Here is a 24,950-nt window from a genome sequence, read left to right as displayed (position 1 = left end):
GTGCTATACCGCCCCCTCGTGGTCACAAGTTTATTACTGGATAACTATGAAATTTAGGGAAAGGGCAACCTTAGTCTTTAAATACACCTATAGTCTTTAAAGCCTTGTAACTTCCACTCCTGAAAGCTCATCCTAATGAAAAGTGACATGGGAGAACACGTTTGTTATATTTTCTGTAATATCTGTACCAGCAAGTCTTGAAAACAATTGTCTAACAATACCGGGAAGCAAGCAGTATCAATAGGAAAACTTTGAGCCTTGATTGAGAAAATTTCAATCTCCTGAGTGTGCTGGCCTTGTGTGTAAGTAGGGCATACTTGCTAGGGAATTGGGGCATAGTGGGACAGCCAATCGGCATCTTATTCTCAAACGGTTCAGGGGAAGGGAGTCTTATGTGATAATATACTGTGCTAAACTAGGTTTTGAGGTGTTTGTGGTTTATTTGTTTCTCTATTTACTTATTTTTGAGACAGAGCCTCACTGTGTAGCCCTGGATGGCCAGGCTGACCTCGAACTGACAGAGATCCCCTGCCTCTGCCTCCAGGGCGCTAGGATTAAATGCGTGTGCCACCAACCCCGGCTATGGCACATTTTTTTTTATTTGTTTACGTCTTTAATCAGTTTTTGGTGCTCAGAGCACGTGCGGAGCCAAGCACCCTACTGTGGTTCCTGTTTCAGTTTTATTTCTGAAAGCCTCAGGTGGGCTTGTGGTGGGTCATCCCCTCAGCTGCTCCCCACTGTGCTAAAGAACTCCGTGCTTCCCCCACAGCCTTCAACACCGCCAAGTGTGAGAAACTGCAGAAGGAGAAGGAGGCACTGGAGAGGCGGTTCGAGGAGGAGCTGAGGAGGCTGGGCTGGCAGCAGCAGGCTGAGGTGCAGGAGCTGCAGGAGCGACTACAGCAACAGTTCCAGGCGGAGAGTGCGCACCTGCAGGCAGAGCACCAGGACCAGCTGCTGCGCATGCGCTGCCAGCACCAGGAGCAGGTGAGTTGGCTAGGCGGCTCAGCACCAGTCATGGGAGGAGAAGAGCCTGGACCACTTGAGGAAACAGGTCAAGTTCACTCTCCAGCCTCATTCTGGCTCTCTCTGAACCCAGAGAATGTTGGCCCTGCAAGCACCATGGCTCCCTCTCCTCTTTCTAGGTCTAAAGTTAGCTTCTGAGTGAGAACTTATCTAAGACTGCAGTTTTACACTTGTCTCTTATTGGTCATCTGTTCTTCGCGTATTCTTTGTGGGCAGAGGTGCTATGCAAACATGTACTTAGAACTGGTTCTGCGCCAGCCACTACTTTCAACACTTGATGTACACTGACTCCATCATCCTACGGGATGACCCTTCCTATCTCCATTTTAGAGGTAAGAAGACAGTCCCAGGGATAAATAAGCCACCAGAATTCCATTGCCTGAAGCTTGAGCAGAAGTCACTCGTCTTCTAATCCAGTATAAGATATAATTATTCTTCAGTTTAGTCCCTAAACCAAGTATGCCACTATGATCAACCTAATCATACCCTACAACTGCTCAGGGCCTATGCAGAATAATGGGAACAAGCTGGATGTGCTCCCAGGACTCTTAGGACCCAAGCTTGGAATGGCTGAAGAACCTATGAATATTCCCACTGATAGAATTTGTTGACCCCCAATAAGGGTGTGAAAAGCAAACCAAATAAACAAACAAAAGAGTAAACACTGTAGGCAGTACAGTCTTTGGATAGGGAATCAGAAAGTATGAAAATGAGGCTGGCTGTGTCAGTCATTGACAGAGTGGTTGCCTAGCATGTGCAAGGCCCTGTGCCCTGGGTTAAGTCACCAGCACTGAAAAACAAAAGTGAAAACAAAAACATATGGGATGGGTGGCACACTTGTGATTAAACTCCTGGAAATATACCTGCAAACAGAGAGTGGGAAACCCTTCATGGGAGCAGCTCTGAGTTGTCTGTCTGGTCAGCAGAGAGGCCCAGCAAGTGGCAACCTGAAGGCAAGCTTAGGCTTAGGACCTTGGTGAAGAGGATGCGTGTGAGCCTACTGGCCTCACCTGGGAACTGGGGAGGAGGTCCTAGCATGTCACTTGCCGGTGGTACCTAGAGAGGAAGCTGTCACTGTGTGTGTTTGAGAAAAGAGCACCACTTGAGTCAGACAGAGCTGGAGATACCTGCTTATCTCTGCCACTTACTAGTTCTTAGATGAAACATGTTAAACCTAAGCCTTGGTTTCCTCATCTGCAAAATGGGTATAGAATACCTACCTCGTAAGGGTGGAGTGAGGTAGACTCTGAGAACTTTGGAAAGAATAGTCCCCACTCACCTAACACTAGGAAAACTTGAGAAGAGGGTGGAAGACTGCTTTTCCTACCCCAGCACTTCCTTGAAGGGTGAAGGAAGAGCATGTGATGGATTGGTCCAGGACTCTACAGAGGTGGCCAGGACAGTCCTTCCTGAGTGGAACTTTGTTGTTTTGTTTGGTTGGTTTGGTTTTCTTTGGTTTTCCAAGACAGGGTTTCTTTGTGTAGCTCTGGCTGTCCTAGAACTAGCTCTGTGCACCAGGCTGGCCTTGAATTCATAGAGAGCTGCCTGACTCTGCTTCCCAAGTACTGGGGTTAGAGATGTGTACCACCACTGCCCAGAGGAGTTGAGCATCTATTTCTGTAATGAGGAAATGTCACCTCACCACAAATCCTGAATTCACTTTGGTTGTAGACCGGGAGTGTCAGTCATCCCAGTGGAGTAACTGTCTTTGGCAGGACAACTGACTTTTTCTTTTTATTGAGTTGCATCTATGTTTTCCAAACAGTGAAGATAATCCTGACAGCCAACACAGCTCCCTGGATAACCAGTAACCATGCCTTTCCTTTAGGTGGAAGAAATCACTGCCAGTCATGAGGCTGCTCTGCTGGAAATGGAAAACAACCACACAGTTGCCATCACCATCCTGCAGGATGACCACGACCACAAAGTTCAAGGTATCTATGAACCTGTGCGCAGCGGGTCAATGGGCAAGCTGAACCCCTCTGAACTCCTCTGGGGACAGAACAAGGGATCCCTCCTCTCCTTTTCTGTCCTTTTATCTTTCTGCTGCAGCCTGTGTGTTCATTCCTGAGAGAAGAAAAATTAGAAAGCAAGGCTTCATTCGGGACTGGGGAAGCATGCAGTAGACCCTGGGTTCTATCTCCAGGCCCATGTCTAAAACTTTATGAATCCAGACAACTATTATTTGCTATTTCCCTCCTCCAAAGGATTCTTTTTTTTTTTTTTTTTTTGAGCAGAGCTTCTCTGTATAGCTTTGGAGCCTATCCTGGAACTCTGTAGACTAGGATGGCCTTTAACTAACATAGATCTGTCTACCACTGCCTCCCGAGTGCTGGGATTAAAGACATGAGACCCCACTGCCCAGCAGGTATGAGATTTTTTTTTACAGTTTCTAGGGTAACTCAAGGTGGAGTAAACATAAGGGACCATCCTTTTAGTAGGCACAGATAACTTGGGCCTTGTCCTGCATATCTCCTGATGAGACTAAGTGCCTGTGTGATGCTCTTAGCAATGGTAGCATCTCTAGAGTTCTTACCCCTTGTTTACACTCAGCATGAAGCAAATTTAAGTCTATAGATTCTTACTGTACTCATTTGGGAACTTAATTATCTTTGTACAATGGTTTCATTGTGACTTGTGACCCCCGATGGGCTTGTGTGCCAGAGGCTTGTTCCCCATTGTGACAAAATGAGAAGCCATGGAATGAGAGAGAGAGAGAGAGAGAGAGAGAGAGAGAGAGAGAGAGAGAGAGAGAGAGAGAGAGAGATAGAACACCTAGCAAGAAATCTTTAGGTCATTAGGGATGTGGCCTCAAAAGGGATGGGGACGCCAGTCTCTTTGGCCTCTTGTGTGTGCTGTGACCACTCTCTGGCACATACTTCACGTTAGCCCACCTTACTTTACTGTAAGAATACACTTGAAACCACTTGTAAACTGCTTCTGACATTCTGATCTGTGATTGGTTAGCCCTGTTGCCATGGATAGCAGTGAGGCAGTACACCATAGAAAACCGGTCCTGAGGCTGAGCCACTTAACAGGCAAAAGAGATCAAGGAGAGGGGCAGAGTGGGCAGAACTCCTATGAGATGCCACTCTTTAATGTTTTCACCACCATGGCCTCTTTCACAGGTAGATCTTGGGGGGGGGGGACACACAAAATCCAACTGTAGTAATACAAGACCTTCACTCCAGAGTGAACACTGGAACTGACCTTTGAACCTCCCTGGGCACCAGGCATACACATGGTACACATACAATAAATATAAAAAATAAAGTCAGTGAAATCCACACAAACTCTACTTTTCCAGAGATGAAAACTTTGGCTATGAAAACTAAATTCTTAACAGCCCTCGAAACTATAGCTAAAGATCTGAGCTGATGGAAACCACACACATTTTCCTAATTACAGCTCTCAGTGGCCTAAATGGTAATTGTTAGTATCCAAGACTCTCTTGTTCCAAGAACAGGATCCAGGCAGATTAAGGAGACCATCAACAGTCTATCATACCAGGAAAACAAATTGGTGGTCTAGCCAGGGTGAGACGAACCTTACCCAGCTGATAAGACTCTTCCTATCTGGAGGAAACAGAATACATTTGCTAAACACCTACATCACCTTCATCACCTACATCACCTTCACCTGCATAACCTGTAAGTTACTGCTTGGATTTGGCTTTACACAGAACAGGGTTATCCCAACGCCCCTAGGAGAGACAGAGCAGTCAACCTTTCCTTCAGGCCGTGTGTCTAATAACCAGTCTTTGTTCAAGCAAATCCTGGGAACCCCTAGTCCACAAAGTGTGGCCCAGAGGCCACCAGATATCCTTGTTGACGAAGCACTGATCCCTCACATGAACTTGGCATCAAGCATAGTTGGCAAGAGGTCTCTTCCGGTTGCGCCCAGCTTGGAAAGCTCCTTCCTCAGCCCGACATGGATGCTTTGAAGCTGGGAGGCCAAATCCCAGAAACGGAAGAAATCACCAGTTTCACCATTAGCAAAGGTGGGGCATTCAGCTGGTGCTGTTGACAAAGACTCTCACATGGCCAACATGGTGCATCAGACACAAGTGTGTGTGTGTGTGTGTTTTTGTGTGTGTGTGAATGCCCTGGCGCACACACGTGTGTGCTTTCTCTCCCTCTTTCCTGCCTTTTCCTCCCTCATCTCTTTTTCTCCCACTCACTTCTCCCCTTATCTTGTAAGTCACATTCGGATCACCACAGTCAACTTCAAATGAGCAGAGGAAACCTTGAATCTGCTGTAGCTGTCCACCATTTGTGTCCCCCGAGTCACGTATCCTCATCTACCCAAACAGCCTTGTTCCATGCTTACCAAAAGAAAGGCCCATTTAGTGATTTGATTTTTTTTCTTTCTTCTTTCCAGAACTGATAGCTACCCATGAATTTGAGAAGAAGGAATTGGAAGAAAACTTTGAAAAACTGCGGCTCTCGTTACAGGTTAGTGTCGCCTTAACAGCTCACTTGCAAACTTTTATCTGACACCTGCTGTGTACTGGAATATGGAGACAAGGAAAACACATCCCCCATCCTTTAGAAGTTGGTTCTCTCCTCACAGAACTGTGGGGAAACTATAAAAGCACCAAGAAGCCCCTTATGCCTCAGGAATAATGCAGCCAGAGAACACTAATGAAGTTAATGGGCATTTACTGTGTCAGAGGTGCCTGAAAAGTGGGGTGGAGGTGGGAAGAGAAAGTCTAGACAAGAATGATGTTGCAAAGATGAACTTGGGTTATCTGGAGACAACAAATGAAAAGCACCCTTGCTGCCTCTCACTGTCGGGGGTGGGGGGTGGGGGGGTGTTGATCTCATGGCAGCTGAGACCTCCTGGTCTTCAGAGGGAGAGTTCACCTCCCTCCTGCCAACTAGAGGCCAGCCAGCTGCCTTTGAAAGGCCAGCAGCAGCCCCAGCCTTAGAGCACGTTGCCTGGGAAGGCATGGCGATGGGACAGGCCAGCCTTGATCCCAGCTGGGGAGATCCTGACTAGAGATGACGGCTTTTTCAATGTCAGGGTCACTCGTGTAGAAGTCAGGAAGACTGTTCCCGTGACTGTAATGTGTATAAGAATCTTGCTTTTTTGGTGACATCTCTGTCACAATAAACCCATCCCACAAGGAAAGACTCCAGGGTCACAGAGAGAACACTGCAGAAAACGTGTTCTGGGGTGCTTGTCTAGCATGTCCTTTCTACCCTGGCACTCAAAGGCCATGCAATTCTGTAACTCCACCCAGCAGAAACTTTTTGAGCCACATATTGGGGTGTGGAAGATAGACCACTAAACAGCTAGAGAAACTGCTAGGTTTGGCAGTTAGAGATTCAAATCTCCACTCTGCCAATTCTTACTGGTTCTAGATCTGGGATAATGATGCACCCTCTACCAGCCTCAGTTATTTACCTGTGAAATGGGGATAACAGTAGCATTCTCAAGCAGATGAAGGAAAGCAAGATGCTGGTTTGTAATGAGAGCCAAGGAGAAACAGCTGCTATAAGCAGCCCCAACAGGTGCCACGGTTATTTATTAATTGCATGCTATTTGTTGACTTCTGAAAGGCTGGTGCTGGGTCACACCGCTAGAATGATACAAAGTAGCAACATGGGCTGTGGGCTGAAAAACATTCCATTGTGTCTTGACTGCTGCAGGGTCCTTCCATCCCTGCAGGTCTGTTTAGAATACTGAACAAGGCAGAAAGATGCGGGTTGGATGGTTTAGACCCATCCTGGGGAGTGATTGTTTTTAATGGTGGGAAAGAGGCTTACAAGAGATACTTCCTGCTGGGGCACCCCCCCCCCAGACCAGCCCTTGGAGGCAGAGGCACATGGAGCTCTGTGAGTTCAAGGCCAGACTGATCTACAAAGTGAGGTCCAGAACAGCCAGGGCTACACAGAGAAACCCTGTCTTGAAAAACCAGAGGGAGGGGAGAGGAGAGGAGAAGGAGAGGAGAGGAGAGGAGAGGAGAGGAGAGGAGAGAGAGAGAGAGAGAGAGAGAGAGAGAGGTCCTCAAATAACTGAGAAGTATGATATGGGAGGCATTTTATAGTCCATTCTGGAAGGTGAAGGCAATGATATGGGAGGAATTTTATAGTCCATTCTGGAAGGTGAAGGCAATGATATGGGAGGAATTTTATAGTCCATTCTGGAAGGTGAAGGCAATGGTGACATAGCCCAGTGCTGGCCCAGAGGAAGTTCTTCAAAACTGACATTTCTGCTCCTCAGCGCATGTGAGCACAAACTCCCACTGGCAGCTATATTGTCCCCATGTGCATCTAATGGCAACATGGGGACTTCTGTTTCTTAAAAATGAAAGGCAAGTGACTTGCAGAAGAGGAGAGGGAAATGAACCTGCCCAGGGAAGCGTGAAAACTGAGAAAGTAGCCCTGGGGGCTGGCACACGCATGGGGCTGGTGTGCAAAGTCACCTCATTTGCAAGCCCCAGCTCCTTCTGATCACTGATGGACGCTCTTGCTGGAAGAGTTCATGAAAGCTCCTGGCACCTGTGTTTTAATCCAGCAGAAATGGAGCCAGTGGGGAGACGTGTGGGCTCCTCAGTGAGTGATCTTCAGAGTCATGGAGAGTCCAGAGGCGCTGGCAAGCATCCTTCTTGTGGTGTGATGACATCACTGTCGCCATGGCTGAGATTGGGTGAAAAGGTGTCCTTAGTCACATTTGATCCGAACCAAAGCCGAATGTACCATAGGCATGCCATCATTCCTTCAGCACACACAGTCCACTGCCAGAAGGCAGGGCTGCTGGGCTATTGGGGAGAGAATTAAACTGGATCAGAATGGGTGGCTCCACTCACAGAGCAGCCCAGCCCTGCTTGAGGTCAGAAAGATCATTAGGGGGTCATCAGTGAACCTGTAATTTCGAGGATCCTGGTGAAGGACAGCTGGTCCTCTCTCCCATGTCCTAGTTTGCGACTCTCTCTGTTGCTGTGATAAAACACTGACCCAAAGCGACTTGGGAAGGAAAGGGTTTATTTGGCTGATAGGTTACAGCTTATCACTGAGGGGAGCCAAGACAGGAATGCAAGGCAGAGACATGGAGGTGGGAACTGATGAAGAGACCAGGGAGTACAGCAGTACTGACCTTTATTATATAGCCCAGGACCATCTGCTAAGGGATGGCTCCGCCCACAATGGGCTGGGTCCGCCCACATTAATCATTACTGGAGAAAATACCCACATTAATTATTACTGGAGAAAATTACCTCCGATGGAGGCAATTCAATTGAAATTCTCCCTTCCCGGCTTATGTCAAGTTGATGAAAACCAACTGGCACACCCTCCCCGAGCTGACCAGCCCACAGTGTCCATCCATTTGGTCCCTGGGGAAACACTTCTTTTTGTCACTTGCAGGACCAGGTGGACACGCTGACTTTTCAGAGCCGGTCTCTGCGGGACAGAGCCCAGCGCTTTGAGGAAGCGCTAAGGAAGACCACGGAGGAGCAGCTGGAGGTAGTCATGACTGGTTTGGCTGCCCATTGGGTGGCGACATGAGCTGGCTTCCTCTGCAGTCCTGCTATTGCAGAGAAAGCCGGTCCCAACTTCGTTGGGAGGTGTACATAGTGCCTGTGGGTATCTCTTCCTGAGATAGACATAACCACGGGTCTCTCCAGCAACCTGCCATTTCTGCCAAATCCCACAGCACTCCTCAGGCAAGGTCCTTGGGTGCTTATGATGTGAACTCCTCTCCAACTGCACTTTAGGCTGGCACAGGACAGGGCAACTGAGACTGGAAAACCTCCTACCATCCAGTGCATACTGGAGAGAGGTGAAAGTTAAGAATGAACATCTCCTATTGAACTATTATACTGTTTTTACCCCGTGGTGTTGTGGATTGAACCTAGGGCTTCATGTGTGCTGGGCAAGTGCTCTACCACTGAGCCAAATCTCTAGCCCCCTCCCCCCTCCTCATTTTGAGACAGAGTCCCATGAAATTGCCTAGGTTGGTTTTGAACATCCCACCCTTCTGCCTCTGCCTCTCTGACAAGCCTAAACTGCCACAGCTAGCTTGAATTTTTTCAGTGTTGTCTACCTGAAATTCCAGTTCTAATTGATGTCCCGCCTTTTACTGCCTACTTAAATCCACCAACCCTAACATGTCATTCTCATAAATGGCTTTAAAAAAAAATAGGGACCAGTATCTTAAATACAATGAACATGTTTAACTTTCTTTAACATTTATTATTGTTAGAATGTCATCTGTGAATACTACATTTACGTCATTTCTACTTCACACTCGTCCCCCTCCAACTCCTCCCTGCCCTCTTCAACTTTGATTATTATTATGATGATGATGATGATGATGACAAAAAGACAGATAGAACCTGCTAAGCCCATCTAGTGATGCTCATATATACATGTGCTAATCACTTGAGACTGGATAACCTGTCAGGGGGCTCATTCCTGGAGAAGACTGACTTTCCCTCTCTCAGTAGCCATTGGTTGCCCATAGCTCTTCATTCAGAGATGTGGCCTTGTGAGATTCCCCCCGCCACGCCCCATCCACAGTGCTTTTTAAACCACTTGGCTTATTTCCTATGCATGAGTTTATGGGGACTCAGATGGAGCAGGTGAGGCTCCAGACGCTCAAGTCCTCTGGAAGGATGTTCAGAGCTTGTGTTACCCCAGGGATTCCCCATCAGAGTTGCTGCTATCTGCTCCCTCACATGCTGTGGCCACACACTGGAGGAGCATGACAACACCACACTAAGCCAATTCATAGCCGTGGGTCACAGTGGGCTGTGCCAGGAACCTGGCATAAAGCGCACCCTCTCTGCCCTCGTAGATTGCATTGGCTCCATACCAGCACCTGGAAGAAGATATGCAGAGCCTGAAGCAGGTGTTGGAGATGAAGAACCAGCAAATCCACCTGCAGGAGAAGAAGATCATAGAGCTGGAAAAGCTGGTGAGTTGGTCTGCTTGCTGCAGAGCCTGACCCCTGTGACTCAGTGTGCTCATGGACGACAGATGACAGTGCCCAGGAGGCATGTGCCCCCTGCCTGTTGTTCTGTTGTTTGCAGCTGAACAGGACACATAGCTGAGCCTGGAAGCCCTTGTCACACAGCAGAACTTCTGACAAGGAGCCCCAGTGCCTCCTTGTGTTACTTCACCGGTCTTTGCCATGTCCCTTCCAACACCGAGGCGGCACAGGAACCGTCCATCACTGCTGTGCGTGCATCAGGCCTGGGCAAAGCTCTGTCCTTCCTTTCCAGTAGCTCACCTGTGCTGCTATGAGCACAAGGGAGAAGCCTCAGAAAGGGACAGTTACATCCAGACTGTGAGCCCACATGGCAGCCTGGGCAGAATGTCCCCAAATCTTCATGAGGCAGAAGGAGCAGAGATCTCAGTCATGGGGGGGCCACCATCATGAGCCAGTCACCTCCACATCCTGGTACTATTACTTCATAGCTGCGGAGGAAGGATAGGAGCATCCTATCATAGCAAAGACTTTGTACCTCAGTCCTCAGCTTGGTTCCTGGGAACTAGCCAAGGGAAACCCCTAGGAGGACAGGGCCCTGTTCTGCCTTCTCCTAGAGGCCCAAGACCCAGGTAAGGGTTAGGGTTCCTGAAAGGAATTCACAGTGCAGAGATAGTGACCTCTGCAGGGCCCAAAGCCCTAAATAGTTTATTAACTTTTTTCTTTTTTTTTTATTAATTTTAAAGTTTTTAAAAATTATGTCTATGTGCTATGTGCTATGTGTGCATGTGAGTGTAGTGCCTACTGAGGCCAGAAGAGGGCATCAGATCCCCTGGAGCTGGAGTTGCAGGTAGTCATGACCTGCCTGACATGTGTGCTGGGTCCACAAGAGCCATACATGTTTTTAGTGGCTGAGCCATCTCTCCAGCCCCCTTTGTTTATTATTTTAAAATAATTATTTGCTACTATAAAAGAGGAAGAGAGAACATGTATATTGTAGAAAATTATAAAATAAACAAAAATATGAAAATTAAGATATCATATTCTAGCCCTACATTTAATCCCATCATTCCAGAAGCAGAGGCAGAGGTTCTTTGTGAGTTCAAGGCCAGCCTGGTCTACAGAGTTGAGTTCCAGGACAGCCAGGGATACGCAGAGAGTCTGTCTCAAGAAAACAAAACAACAACAACAAAAAAAATCACATTCCTTCTACTATTAACACTTCTTAGAGGTATATCTTGATACCCCCCATGCAAACATGTGGGCCCCCCCACCATATTTTGTCTTGTACAATATTTTATAGCTCACTTCCAATGAACAGGTTTTTTTGTTTGTTTGTTTTTTTTACTAGCTAGGGTCTTGCTGTGTAGTCTATGCTGGTCTGAAACTTACAATCCTCCTGCCTCCACTACCTGAGTTCTGAGATCACAGGTGTGTGTCATACAAATAACTTAGAGGAGTTAGTTACTGGACATCTCATCCCCATTTGTCTCTAGAACATTCTTTGCAACTGGTTTAGCCAAGCCAGGCGTTAACTGGGCAGCAGCTGCTGCATTTGCATGTGTTGCCCTCCAGCTGCACGTATCTCTTGTCACACAGGTACATACTAGGCAATGGGAAGACAGGTGTGTCTGTTACCACAGTCCTGGCCAATGGGGGTCATGTGGCTCATTCCAGCAGCCCAGCATCTACCACGGACCACAGGGGATGCACTGACCTGATTTTGCCACATATTCTGTCTAGGGTGATTCTCAAAGCAGCCATCCATCTTCCTCTTGGTGACTGGACTGTCTGCATAGGGCCACCCACAAGCCCCTGGGCTGATCTGGCTGTGCTCAGTCACGATCTGGCTTTCAGGCGGCCTCCAGGACTTCGTGTCCCAGAAATCTGTTATTTTCTGCTTCCTGGGAATAAATGAAGGCCCAGATAGGGTGCCTTGCTCCAGTCCTTGGCAAGGATCCTCAAGTCCTATTTGTTGGCAAGTGGCAGTTTTCTTTAAAGATTAGCTAACTATCAATGTGATTCCCTCTTTCACAAGACAGTCCAGGCCTAGTGGCTCACCCCAGTCATTGCAGCAGCTGGGAAGCTAGTGCAGGAAGATTGTCATGTGTTCTAGGGAAGCCTAAGTCACATGGCAAGTTCCAGCCAACATGGCTACAGAGTGAACCCTACTTTAAAAAAAAAAAAATCTAAACTTAGAAGGAAAGCACACATCAGCAAGATCCCACAGTGACAGATGGATGGCATAAACCGGGGACACAGCAGCCATAACAGGATTTCCAAACACGGTGCCAAGGCTTTCTCCCTAGGTTTTTAAAATTGACCATTGCTTCTGTATCTTTCAAAATAAGAAGAGTCCCTAGGCTTCTGGGTTTATTTGTTTTGTGTTTCTGGCTGGAAAGGAAAAAATGTCCCCACAGAACTTGGCTCTCTAGCCCTGCTAATTCAGAAGCCCTGAGTGTAGCATCTGGCAAGGGACAATGATACTCTACAGATGAACACAGGACCAATTATAGCATGAATCACAAAATCCCAGAGACAGATATTGGGGTTCAAGCTGAAGATAAGATAAGCAAAGCAGCTGGTCACTAGCTCTCACCTCTGCCTCAGCTGAAAGGGCTGTCCTGTTTCCCTGAGCCCTTACCAAGCCTCTTAGACTGTTGCCTGCCCTCAATGTGATTTGAGAATCAATCTCCATATGAGACCCTTTGCTCTTTATACCTCTGCAGTGCTGGGATGAAAGGCGTGTGATCCCAAGTGCTGAGATCATCTTTGTGTGAGCTGTTTCTCTTTAGGACTGGGTCAATTTTGTGTAGCTCAGTGTGGCCTTGAACTAACAGAGATCCATCTAACTCTACCTCCCAAGTGGTTGGATTCTATGTATATACCACCTCCATCTGGCTTCTATAGCTAACTAGTGTGGCTGGCTTTGCTTTCTACACCCTCAGGCAACCTTTATTAAATCATAAATAATATATAACCACGCCTACTTGTCAGACTAGGCCCTAGTGGTGTCCACCACTTGTCTCTGACCATGACAGTGACCTAGAACATTCAATTTAAAAAGCAACAACAAAAACAAACAAGTTGTGTGCCTGGAACTCAGAACTAGCTCTCCCTATAACCTATAACAGCTCCCTCTTTTATTCTCTCTCTCTCTCTCTCTCTCTCTCTCTCTCTCTCACACACACACACACACACACACACACACACACACACACACTCCTAAAATGTTTACCACAGTGCTTTTTACTACCTACAGTGCAGTCTGGCATTTTCTCTTCATTTTTTTTTTTTAAGCGAAATGCTATCTAGTCTTATCCATCTCATGTGACTTTCCAGCCCATGAGGCCATTGTGGAGAGCAGTTAGTGAAGTACTTACTGTTCCTAGCAATCCTCCCAAGTGCAGAAGGCAGGGCCGCTGGCTTCCTGCTGGCCTGTGGGAATTCCTTCAGTGGTGTCCCTCTCCTAGGTGGAGAAGAATATCATCCTGGAAGAAAAGATCCAAGTTCTCCAGCAGCAGAATGAAGACCTCAAAGCCAGGATTGACCAGAACACTGTTGTCACCAGGTGAGTAGGCCTGGCTGCTGATTCCATGTCCTTGAACATCTGCATGTCCCCATGTCCAGCCTGAATAAGCTGGCACCTCTCAAGCAAGCAGAAGAAGGGCACATGGCTGTGTCCCCTCAGTGCACATCCTGACTGTGCATCAGATCTGCCCTGTCCCCCTGGACAAGACAGTACAGACCACAAGCAAGGGCAGCAGGGGCCCCACAGCAGGGGCTGCGATTGCTTCCTGGAGATTGGAAGAGGGGCATCAGCAGGGTGTCCCGGGGCTAAAACCATAGCTAGGTAGATTTCCGGAGCTCAGGTCAGCTTATCCCTGCAGGGTCTTCTCTCGGAAGCCCTGATTCCAAGGAAGGATCAGGAATCCCCCTTGACCTCGGCTCAGAGTGGAGTGAAAACAGAGCTTGGAGGCCAGCTGCAGCTTACTTTGCTCAGCAAGGCTAAGTCACCCTAGTGTGTAACCAGTCACTTTCTGTCCCGCCAGCTTATTAATTATGAAAGCCTGGCCCATAAGCTCTTAGAACTTAATTAACTCATTTATATTATTCTACGTCTTGCCTTGTGCCTTTTTACCTCTCTTCCCTCTTCGTGTCCTCTGGCATCTCTCTGGCACCTACATTGATCTCCTCTCTCTTTCTCCCTCTTTCCCTCTCTCCCTCCCTCTCTCTCTCTCTCACTTGCTCCTTCCCTCCCTTCCTCTCTCCCTCCCTTCCTCCCTCCCTCCTTCCCTCCTTCTCTCTGCCCTGAAGTCCTGCCTATCCTCTCCTGCCTAGCTATTGGCCATTCAGCTCTTTGTTAAGCCAATCAGAAGGTGCCTTGGCAAAAGCACATTTTCACAGTGTATTAAAAGATTATTCTACAACACTAGTGAGATTCAGGCCTGAACCCTTTTCCCCTCAGCTGGACCAGTCTCCTCCATGCAGCCATTACATAGCTTCCTGTGTATACACACACAAGCATATGCACACATGCTCCTTTGTACACATGCACACACCTTCACTCATATTCATACTCAGACTCTCATTCATATACATTTACTTACATACCAATTACTCACATGCCCACATATACCCAGCCACCTTCCTCAGACAGCAAGTGCAGGTGTTGATCCAGAGTACCGTTTCTGGACTTTAGCCTATCCAGTTATAAATGTATTTGTACTTCCTGCTAATTCCTTGAAGAGGCTGTCATTTTTAAATATACAAAATGAGCTAGGCAGGTGACTCATTGGTTAATAGCACTGGCTGCTCTTCAAAAGGGCCCAAGTCTAATTCCTGGCACCCAGATAGCTGTTCACAGCCCTCTATCAGTCTCATTCCAGGGGATCCAATGACCTCTTATGGCCCCCAAAGGCACTGTATATAAGTGGCTCTCAGACAAACATGCAGGCAAACCACCTATACATATAAAGTTTTAAAAAGTATTAAAAACATGAAATAAAGTCAGCAACTTAAGCATCATGAAACTACACACACACACACACACACACACACACACACACACACACACACACACTTGGGCACAGGATTGGCTTTTCTTCCCCCTTTATCAGCAAACAGTGAGCAGGCATGGGTTCCATGCTGAATGGCAGACAAGAACATAACAGCCTTGACCCTGCTCGCTAGGGCTTGTGGTCCAGCAGACAGGTCACTCTACAGAAGAACTAAAGACTTTGGTCACAGAAGCATGGATCCAGGGCAGGAGATAACGGGAAGATATCCCCAGTTGATTGGCAGCTGTCTGTCAGTGCCCTGACCATAGCCATGAGCAATCTCCATCTCTATAAGGCAGCCTCTCCTATGGGCTTCTAGCAGCATGCCCATACTGCCTACCATCTCCTTCCTTTCTACTCCAGCCCCTACCTAGCCTTTGCTCTGAGCACAAGCACTACCTCCCCTGACCCAGCAGAGAGCTGTGAGCTGTGAGGTATGGCCCTTGTGCTCTGTCCAACAGCCTGCTTTGAGTGTCACTGGTAGGCCTGCTGCCTGACCATCATTCTCCCCCATGCAGACAACTGTCAGAGGAAAATGCTAATCTCCAGGAATACGTGGAGAAAGAGACCCAAGAAAAGAAGAGACTGAGCAGAACCAATGAAGAATTACTTTGGAAGCTCCAAACCGGGGACCCAACCAGCCCGATTAAATTGTCCCCGACATCCCCAGTGTACAGAGGCTCTTCCTCTGGACCCTCATCTCCAGCCAGAGTCAGCACCACACCTAGATGACATCGCTTTGCCACCCACAGGAGCTCAGGCTTCTGTCCATCGGAGGGAGTGCTGGCCAGGTGCTGGTGGCTGCCCTGTGCGCATGCTCAGTAGCTGCATATACATCTTAGCAGCATCCTCTCTGACCCCTGTGTGAGACCGTCCTGGTACTGGCACTTAGAAAGGTGTAGGCAGCGAAGTCCGGTGTCCAAAAATGTTTTAGTGTAGTTAGAGGCAAAAGAGAAACAACTCCAATTGTTCTTGAGGGATGAACTTCCACAGAAGTGTAGGTCAGTTGTAAACAGCTCCGTTTTGAATACACAAAACTCTCCTTGTACTACTGTGTGGGTATAATTCAGACATGTGGGTATACACATGTAGCAATTCTGAATTGCATTTTTTTATAACATGATGTGCTGACATATTTTAGTGACGTCAGCAGTTTTCTAAGTTGTGCCTAAGAATTATTGGGAAATGAAAATGCATTTCTATCTAGTTTCCTGGAAATATTTCTACCCAAAATAGAGAAGAAAAAAATGGAAAAAAAAAAAAAGAGAGAGAGAGAAGGAGAGAGAAGCACGTCTATCTGTCGCGAGTGGTACCCTGCTTAGCAAAAACACCAGCGATTTGTATTTGCCTCTGGAGCAATTAGCTTCTTAGTCCACATAAGATGGGGTCTCTGTTACCCCACTGCAGGATTTAATTATGACCCTTCCCATCCTGAGAGGATGAAATGTAGCAGGGGAAATACTGAGGGGTCTAGCGGTTTGGCCGATTTTTTCCCCCTTAGTGATTCATTATAGTTTTGAAAACACCAGTTTAGCTTCCTCCCACCCCCTAAACAGCATTTTGGAGTTTATCATCAAGCTATTTTGCACCCTCAGGAAGACACGGAGGAGTGTGACCTTTGTAGTGAGGATGAGAATGAACTTAGAGAAAGGCAAGACCATGAATGGCCCATCCTCATGAAGGAAGCACGTTGATAGGAGCCATGTTTGACCAGGTGCAGGATAAGGACGTGTCTTCCAGTCATTGCCTTTCTCAGGCAACACCCCCCATTTTCAATTTGGTTCTTTGACTCAGCCCCATCACCACACTTCAAGATGGCTCAGGGGTTCTAGTCAGGGCTTCCAGAAACCAACCTTTCTGTCTGGGGGTGGGGAGGGGGGAGGAGCCAGTTCTAAAGGTGCTAGATCATGTCCTTTCTGATGGAGGGTCACCAGCACTACACCTACCTGTGTGCCATCTTAGCCCCAGAAGGCCCTCCCAAATAAGGGAGACCAGTATAACAGCCAGCCAGCAGCCAGGAGCTCCTGGACTGGTCTTTGTCTCTAAGACGGTAGAATTAGAACATGAAAGGTATTCATGTAGTGCTATGGGAGATTAGAAGCATGACCCACAGAAGAGAAGTAGTTGTATCAGTCAATACAGTGGTGATAATGATACCTTTGTTTCCTTATGTGACAAAGACCCTTCACTTCCTAAGCATGGGCCAGTCTGAGCATGCCCTAGATGAGAAGAACCATTGAACCAGGAAAAAACAGCTTGGGGATGGTGTCAGCGTGTCCAAGGACACTGAGGCAAATGTGGTCTACATCCCTCCTGTGGCTCCAAGTTGGGCTTCCTGGTCTTAGGTGCATCGGACTGTAGCCAACCTCCATGGGTCTTTTGTCCATTCTGGAGATGCACACAGTAGATACACATCAAAGAAATAGGTCTTCTTTCTTTGGCTCTGCATGATATTGGGATACTGAGTTGGGCATTCCATAAGTGTAGCTCATGCCCGTCAGTTCAGTACACAGTTCTTTATTTTAGCAGGCAAAACCTGCAGACATAAATTGGGTGGCTGCTTAGCTCTCCGAATTAGGACCCGTCTCCACAGCTGTACCTGCTGATGGCGGGTTCTCAGCAATACAGACTTTGATGTGAGTATAGAATGTGGTACAGTATGTTAGGCTGTCGTGGTCCAAGTGGTAGCAATGTTAGAACTATGTACCCTCATTAGGTGGACTAGAGCTTTGCCCTAATCAGCCTCGACCTTGGGCACTTGAACAAATTTCCCCATGGCCCTGGCTTTGTTCTCTGTCACAGACACCTCTCATGTATGGTGCCCCACTTGAACTGAGTCCTGAGATCCAGGTGGCCAGAGCTGCTGTGCCTCTTCCATGATCCTTCTGTCTCCATGCTGCTATGATCCGGACCTCTCAGCGTGGGAATCAGTGTCTGTCCTCATCCCTACGCTGGGACACTGCATCCTCCCGTCCTGCCACAGACGAACCTGTCAAACACATCTAGGGTCTTTACGGACTCAGGAGGTTCTGTTGGCCTGTTCCCACTCTCTTGCCACGGGCTGGGGACAGGTCATGGTGATGTCAGGATGGGGGTGGGGCTTGGGGTCCGGAGTACTCTGGGATTAGTTGAAGGGGCACAACATTCTCTTTCCTGCCCCTCCGGTTTCTGTGTTTATATTTGTGTTGCACTCTAAAGCTTATTAAAACAAACCTGAGAGATTTTCCATGATACTCATGTGATGTGTGGAGCTACAGACATGCCGCATTCAGGCTTCGGATGCCAGCAAGGAAGCAAGGTGTTTTTATACCCCAAGAAAAGTCTAGAGACCCCTCTGCTCCCGGACTCATCTGTGTGCCTTCCCAACAGTCCACCAACTGGGAACCAAGCACTCAAGTATATGGTTATGTGTGCTTAGTCTTAGTCAAACCACAAGTAGCTAACACACACATTTGCCTATTCCAATCCAAAATCAGCCACCACCACCCCCAGCCTTCCATTTTGTGGATTGCGGTCAGTTTGCTCAACCTAGCCCGGCCCTAGAGAGTCTCACAGGTACCTGGCCTAGCTTGAGGATCACAAGGGAGATCTGAATTTCCCAGTTCTCTCTATTCATTTTGGTGGAGTGCATGGGAATGGCGGGGAGACCACTAGTCTGCTCTTTTCAACAGTAGCTGACTAGTGACCCCTGTGTTCATGGCACTTCCTGGCCTCATAACGAAGCTCCCAGGATCCCCTGCAGTCAGCCAAACTTCCTAAACTATCAATAGAAAGCTACTGATTAATGTACAACGTGTCACTGTGTTCTACACTCTTGGTTTCTCCAGGGACATAGAGTGTCCCCCACATCCTAGTAGCCACTATCCATTGTCCTCATCCCCACCTGTATGGCAATCCCAGCATCTACATTTATAAAGAGTGGCGACTCAGCCCATGACAGGTTCAGGAAATAAGATTGACACCAGCTGTAGGAAACTGTGTTCCATCCTGATTCTCTGCAGACATAGGAAACCTGGGAATCCAACTACTTGTCACCTTTTTGAACCAAGGAGCCTTGTCAGTCCTGGCTCACCTGTGTGGGAGATCTATATCATGTCAAGTAGGAACCCAGGCATCCGATGGCACCCTTCCAATGGTTAGCTTTTTAGGACGTTCTCAAAGCAAGTGCTATATTAGTGAATGGTACCAATAAATGACTCTGGTTTCCTGACTCCCTGGGCCCTCACACATGGTGATTAGGTCCAGAGCCTGCCTACTCTGGGGTCTGCATTAACTGTGCATGTGTGCACATGTAGACTATATTTCTAGCCTGCTAGACAAGCTTAACTCAGGGACATGAAAGGACTCCCTTTGATCAGGGGCTGAGAGGTTACACACAAACACACACACACACACACACACACACACACACACACACACACACATGCAGCCTTATATTCTGCCCAGATCTGTGTAGTTGGCAGATGGCAGACACAATTGAAAGATAAGGCAGCTCCCTGGGCTATGGGGCTATATAGATTCTTCAAATTCTAGAATAATGAGCCACAAGGGGACAGATAGGACTCACTGGAAGTGCTTCATAACCAAACAGGGTGAGGGGAAGTTTGCTTCACGAGATGTCCCACCAGGACCCCACAATAGAAGGGATTTTCTGAGCATTGCTTTTGCATGGTTTTAAAGGCTATGAGTGTAGCACCCAATGTCACCCACTAGATGGTACTGGGGAGCTGCAGGAACCCAGGGTCCATATGCATTTAGCCCAACTAGCTTTTTTCCAGGGGTGGGGGGCTTTGAGACAGGGATTCTCTGTGTGGCCCCGGATGTCCTGGAATTCTCTTTATAGACCAGGCTGGCCTTGAACTCATAAAGATCCACCTGCCTCTGCCTCCCAAGTGCTGGGATTAAAGGTGTGCATCTCCACACTTGGCTAGCAACTTCCTTACCAAGGCATACATGGGGTATTCCCTGGGTGACTTCTATGAGATAGGACTGGACTGATTCTTGCATCCTGCCATAAGCTGTATCCAACAGTAACTGCACCACAGTAGAGGGGCCCTGTATCCGCAACACTGCACATCATTGTTTTCACACTCTCCAAGCACAGGCGTCTGCTTCCCCCAGGTGATACATGAAGGGACGCAGCATGGCTCTCTCAGATCTTGCCCTTTCTCCCAATCCCCTGTGGCTTGCTAAAAACCATTAGATTGCATCCCTAAAGCTAGCCCCCAAGGTCCATCCCCTTATTTGGCCAACCAATCCCTCCTGAGGCTGACTACCAAGGTCCAGTATTGAAACCCATTATCAAAAGCCCCCTCTGTCTCACCTACTTATTAACACATCCAATTAAAATTACATACCTCATCCTGACACAGGGTTTCCCATTTTACCTTTATAAACTGCCATTTGCCTGTGGGCCACAGCTGTCTGCCCTGTATCCACAGGCAGATCCTTCCTTCCTCTGGGATAAATAAATCTCACCTGTACTGTACTGAGAACTTGATTTTGGGGGTCCCAGGCCAATACTTTTCCTTTCAATGGAGGAACACTGGATGTGTGACCTGAACCCTTGGAGATTTCTGACACTTATTTCTGGCACCTGGTGCCAAAATTACACCCCTGGGTGCCTGCCACCACCACTATCACCTGGGAAAACACAAAGCTTAAAGCTTAGCCTCCAGCTCCATTCCAGCCTATGAATTGCTGTTCTCCATGTAGAGCCTCAAAGCCCAACTGGCTGAACTTGTCTCCTGTGCTATGAATGAATGTGTCCTTCCCTAGAGTGCCAGGGAGTGAGATATCACTCATCCTTAGATGAGTTACAATCCTATCCCCAGCCTGGGTTCTGCATAAAACCTGTTTCCTCCAGTCTGGTGCATGTGGCAGGCAGGGCAAGCAAACCTCTTACGTCTGTGGACTTGAGGGGTTTGACGAGATGAAATTCTCTAGTTTAAGATCGTTGGCTGGTGAACTCTGCAGCCATGAACCCAGGTGAGTTTGGAGGTCTGAAGTGGGGAGACAGCAAGGATATAGAAGGACAGGCCTAAAGCCTTTCCCAAATGGCTTCTAGAACAAAAGAGGTCATAGTAATATAGCCACCAGCCAAGAGCTGCTAGCACACCTGACATCACACAGTGTATGTGGAAACCAGACAGGATTTATTAGCATCTGCAGAAGCATGAGATAATGTACCACAAAATAGCTTTGAGTTTACGACACAGGCGCATAGGAGGGGGGTTGCCAGTGTACAATGCATTTAGCAATGAGGGGAAACATAAGGTTCACATTTTTTAAAAAGGTGATGGATGAACCTGTGCTTGGCCTTAAAATAAACTATAATTAAACCACGGGAATCCAGTAGAGACCACCTTGATTTACAGTTAACATCAGTCTTAATCTAATGTCACCATTATAAGAAACTGCAAGAAGACTATTAGAAAAATAGAACCTCAAACAAGCAAAAAAATATATACAATTTACATAATGGAAAAAAACCACATAATTCTTTTAACAATGGCTCCATGTTCAGTAGAAGGAAAAAAATTGTCCCGGAGAAACCACGACTATTCAGGTTTGATAATAAACCAACCCTCATCAGTATCATGACCCTTTGTGATCCTTAATCCATCGAAGCTGCAAGGCACAAATGAAGCAGGAAATCTCTTAAATACATACACACATATATATTATAACTTCTCAAATGGGAAAATAAGTCCCAAACTCAAAAAGCTTGGCAAGGAACACAAAGGTAACCCTTGTCAATAAATTAGTCCATATATGTCTTCCTAAACCTTGCTTCCTGGCCCTGCTGGACATGCCAGCGCCCTGAGAATACGTCTGGATGTGGTCTTTCATCTCCCCTGGGCTTTTTAGCCAGCCATTCAGCACATGTAACAGAATGGTTCAGGAGGGCTCCTTGGTCACTGTGTCCCAAGACCCTTGGTCACACCATATTCCCCAGCTCAATGGATCAGTGGGGGGAAAGACCAGATTAAAATGAGGGAGGTGAGCAGTTGGTAAAAATTGTTTTGCCTTAAAAAAAAAAAAAAAAGTCCATCACCACCAAATTGGCCTAAGGAGTGTAGCAATTTGTACCTGAACCACTGTGTCACCGTGACCCAAAAACAAGCCTAACAAAATGCACAGCTTGCTCTCCACAAGGAGCCTCGCATACAATCTTCTCATTACGATAGCAAACATAACGTTTGAATTACATAAAATAACTGTACATAACATACATTCAGCTCTGAATTTGAATTCTGTAACAGTTCCATGTGTTGTGTATTATTCTGTCCCATGACTCCCTTTGCTTAGGAGCTCAGCCAGACATGGACTCAAACTTCCTTTGCCCACACCCCCCCCCAACACCCCAAGGGATGGGCACCCTGGCACTTAGATCCCCACTAAGATCTCTTAGTGCTCAGGTGCCAACAGAACAGTTAGCTCTTATTAGAAAGATGTGTCTGTGGGGACATGGGGCATTCAAGTCAGAGGATGGGCCCCGGTGAGAGCCAGGCATGTTTTCAGTGTAGGTAGGTACACAGGCCAGCAGTGCCTGCAACTTTGCCTACAGGTATGGGTGGGCCTGTGGGACATGTCCTCGTATCCCAGGAACCAGTTTCTCACACTGTTGTTTCCAAACTTCATCTATAGAGGGGACTGTAAACACTGACCAATTCAGAATGTCTGTCAGGGGGCAAGGAACAAGCATGCCCACTAGTTTTCTTAGCCCTATGCATGGAAAGTAGCAGGTGGTAGACAGGGTGGGGTGGGCTACATGTTCTCTTGGTGCGCACAAACTGGCTGAGCCATATGTGCAGGAGGAAGTGTATCCAACACTTGGCCACCACTAAGGGCAGGCGGAGAAGCCTAATGTCTCCCACAGTCCTGCAGTCACTTCTGGCCACCAAGCCTGAGTCACATGGATGGCTCCATGTGTCCAAACCACCTCGTCAGCACAGGGGACTGGATGGCTATCAGATGAAGGTATGAGATGATGGGGCGTTTGCCACTGTAAAAACCAAACTGTGAGCAATGAAGAACAGTATAAACCCAGTAATTTCCCAGAGAACTGTCTGGGACATGACTCTACTTTTTCTTTGTTTGCAAAGTAGACCCACAATGTGGGCAGAGATGGGGTATGGGCGTGGGAGTGTACGCATGCTTCCATGCATTACACGGTGGGTGAGGCAGTGTCTCTATAAACAGCACCCCCTCCCCACTAGGCAACCTTCTGGAAGGTGGAAACATCTTGTACCCCACTCCTAAGCAGAGTTCCCTGGGTATTGGCTTCTTCGTGGGCTTAGACCCAGAGACAGGAAGGGCACACACTCAATGTGAATACTCTAGCGGGAGATAAACAAGGCATGGGAATGTGTCTTTAGAACACCTGTGTCCCAACTAGGTAGGAGATACTACTAGCCAAGCTGGGCAATAGAATAAGACCCTTCTCTGGGTAGGAGGCTAAGAGATGGGACACTGCCTACTAGGTTCTGAGAGATTTTTGTTAGTGTCTTGGGTTTTGGCTCGTGTATTTTCCTTTCAGGAGAAGGAACTGCCAGTGTGAGAAAAAGCTATTAGAGGTTCACTCCAGGAAGGACTCCGTGTGTCCTCCCTCCCTGTTCTTGTGCCTCCCTCCCAAAAAACCTCTCCTGGCAACTGTCCACTTTAGCAAAAGCATGATGGCCAATCACCTTACTATGCAAGTCACCCTTGAGCATCTTTTCCTGACTAGGAAGTGGGTGCTTGGTGGGTTATAGGCTGTTAGCTGAAATGGCAACTGTAAACACACTGTTAGACTGCCTTAGACAGAAGGTCTCATCCAGAAAGCAATGAGTTAAGCAGGAGTGCTGGCTCATACCTATAATCTTAGCACTCAGGAGGCTGAGGCTATAATCAAGAGGCTAGCCTGGGCTACAATAACCCAAGTCCAGACCAGCTACAGAGTGAAATCTTATCTCATGAAAGAAACCAAAGGAAAAAAAAAAAAAACTAAAGTTTAAAAAAAGAGAGAGAGAGAGAGCTCCCAATACCTCACTGGGCACCCCCTCTTCCTCTCTGTCTACTTAGAAAAATTACAAGGAAAAAAAATAGACTACTATTTAACAGGCCCTAAGAAGACAACAGATAGTCAAGACCTGAACAAAATAAGTTAATATTTATCAAAATATTTTACAGCACCAATCTACATAAATTTAAATACCTTTCTTTGGAAACTCAACCTTTAGGGCCTTACAATACTTCCATTGAAATATTCTCAGCCTGTGAGGCAAAGCACCAGGAAGGTGGTCAGGGTCCCAGCACAAAGGTCTGGATTGGCCGCGCCCAGCTGCCCTCCACTAGCTGATCCAGCCTCCAGGCTGTTTCACCAATTCCCTAATTTTCTGTAGTCTGCAGCTGGAACCTGAGGCCCTTGCATATGCTAGGCAAGTGCCATGCCTACAGCATGTAGTAAGTAGGCTACACACTAGCTTGTATTTCCAAGAACCTTCTAGAGCAGAGAGGAAGACAGTACAATCAGGTTATCCCGCCTATTTCCATTAGACTTGTGTCAAAGGCCAGACAGAAAAAAAAAGCTAGGCCTTAACATCATTTACATTAGTCTAAGACACGGGCCTCCCTCACCCCAGTATGGGGACTGGAGGCTGGCTCTGAATGGCTCTAAAATGACACTCCACTAGCATGCTCATCACCCTTGCTTTGTCTACACAGAGTAAGTGAAACAGTGCAGGCCCCAATGCCCCACCCGGAGAGTTGAGGGGTGTGGGGGAGGGGAAATGCAGGCATACACAGGGATCATATGGTCCAGGCCAGGGTGGGAATTTCACCCGCAGCAGGCAAAGCCGCCACAGCACTTGAAAGACAGAGAACACAGGAGGAATAGCAATAGGACCCCAAGCCATGTCATGTGCAGACTGTACACCTTGAGCCACAAGC

The 24,950-nt window shown here is 47.5% G+C and overlaps 1 protein-coding gene across 3 annotated transcripts in view; it reads left to right on the top strand.

The window, feature by feature from the left end:
* The window catches only part of Mtus2 (microtubule associated scaffold protein 2), a 104,220-nt gene extending 87,917 nt beyond the window's left edge, over window positions 1-16,303 (top strand). For all 3 annotated transcript variants that reach the window (XM_051205169.1, XM_051205170.1, XM_051205171.1), the window contains 7 exons: window positions 770-984; window positions 2,852-2,957; window positions 5,404-5,477; window positions 8,394-8,492; window positions 9,826-9,945; window positions 13,431-13,528; window positions 15,536-16,303. In XM_051205169.1, the coding sequence (XP_051061126.1) occupies window positions 770-984; window positions 2,852-2,957; window positions 5,404-5,477; window positions 8,394-8,492; window positions 9,826-9,945; window positions 13,431-13,528; window positions 15,536-15,749 (926 nt within the window). In that variant the 3' untranslated portion in view covers window positions 15,750-16,303. The remainder of the gene's footprint in view (window positions 1-769; window positions 985-2,851; window positions 2,958-5,403; window positions 5,478-8,393; window positions 8,493-9,825; window positions 9,946-13,430; window positions 13,529-15,535) is intronic.
* The last annotated feature ends 8,647 nt before the right edge of the window (window positions 16,304-24,950 follow it).

Source organism: Phodopus roborovskii, unplaced genomic scaffold, assembly GCF_943737965.1.
Source record: "Phodopus roborovskii unplaced genomic scaffold, PHOROB, whole genome shotgun sequence".
In the NCBI taxonomy this organism is placed as follows: domain Eukaryota; kingdom Metazoa; phylum Chordata; class Mammalia; order Rodentia; family Cricetidae; genus Phodopus; species Phodopus roborovskii.
Note: the sequence above shows the minus strand (reverse complement) of the source record. Positions and strands in the feature narration are given on the sequence as shown.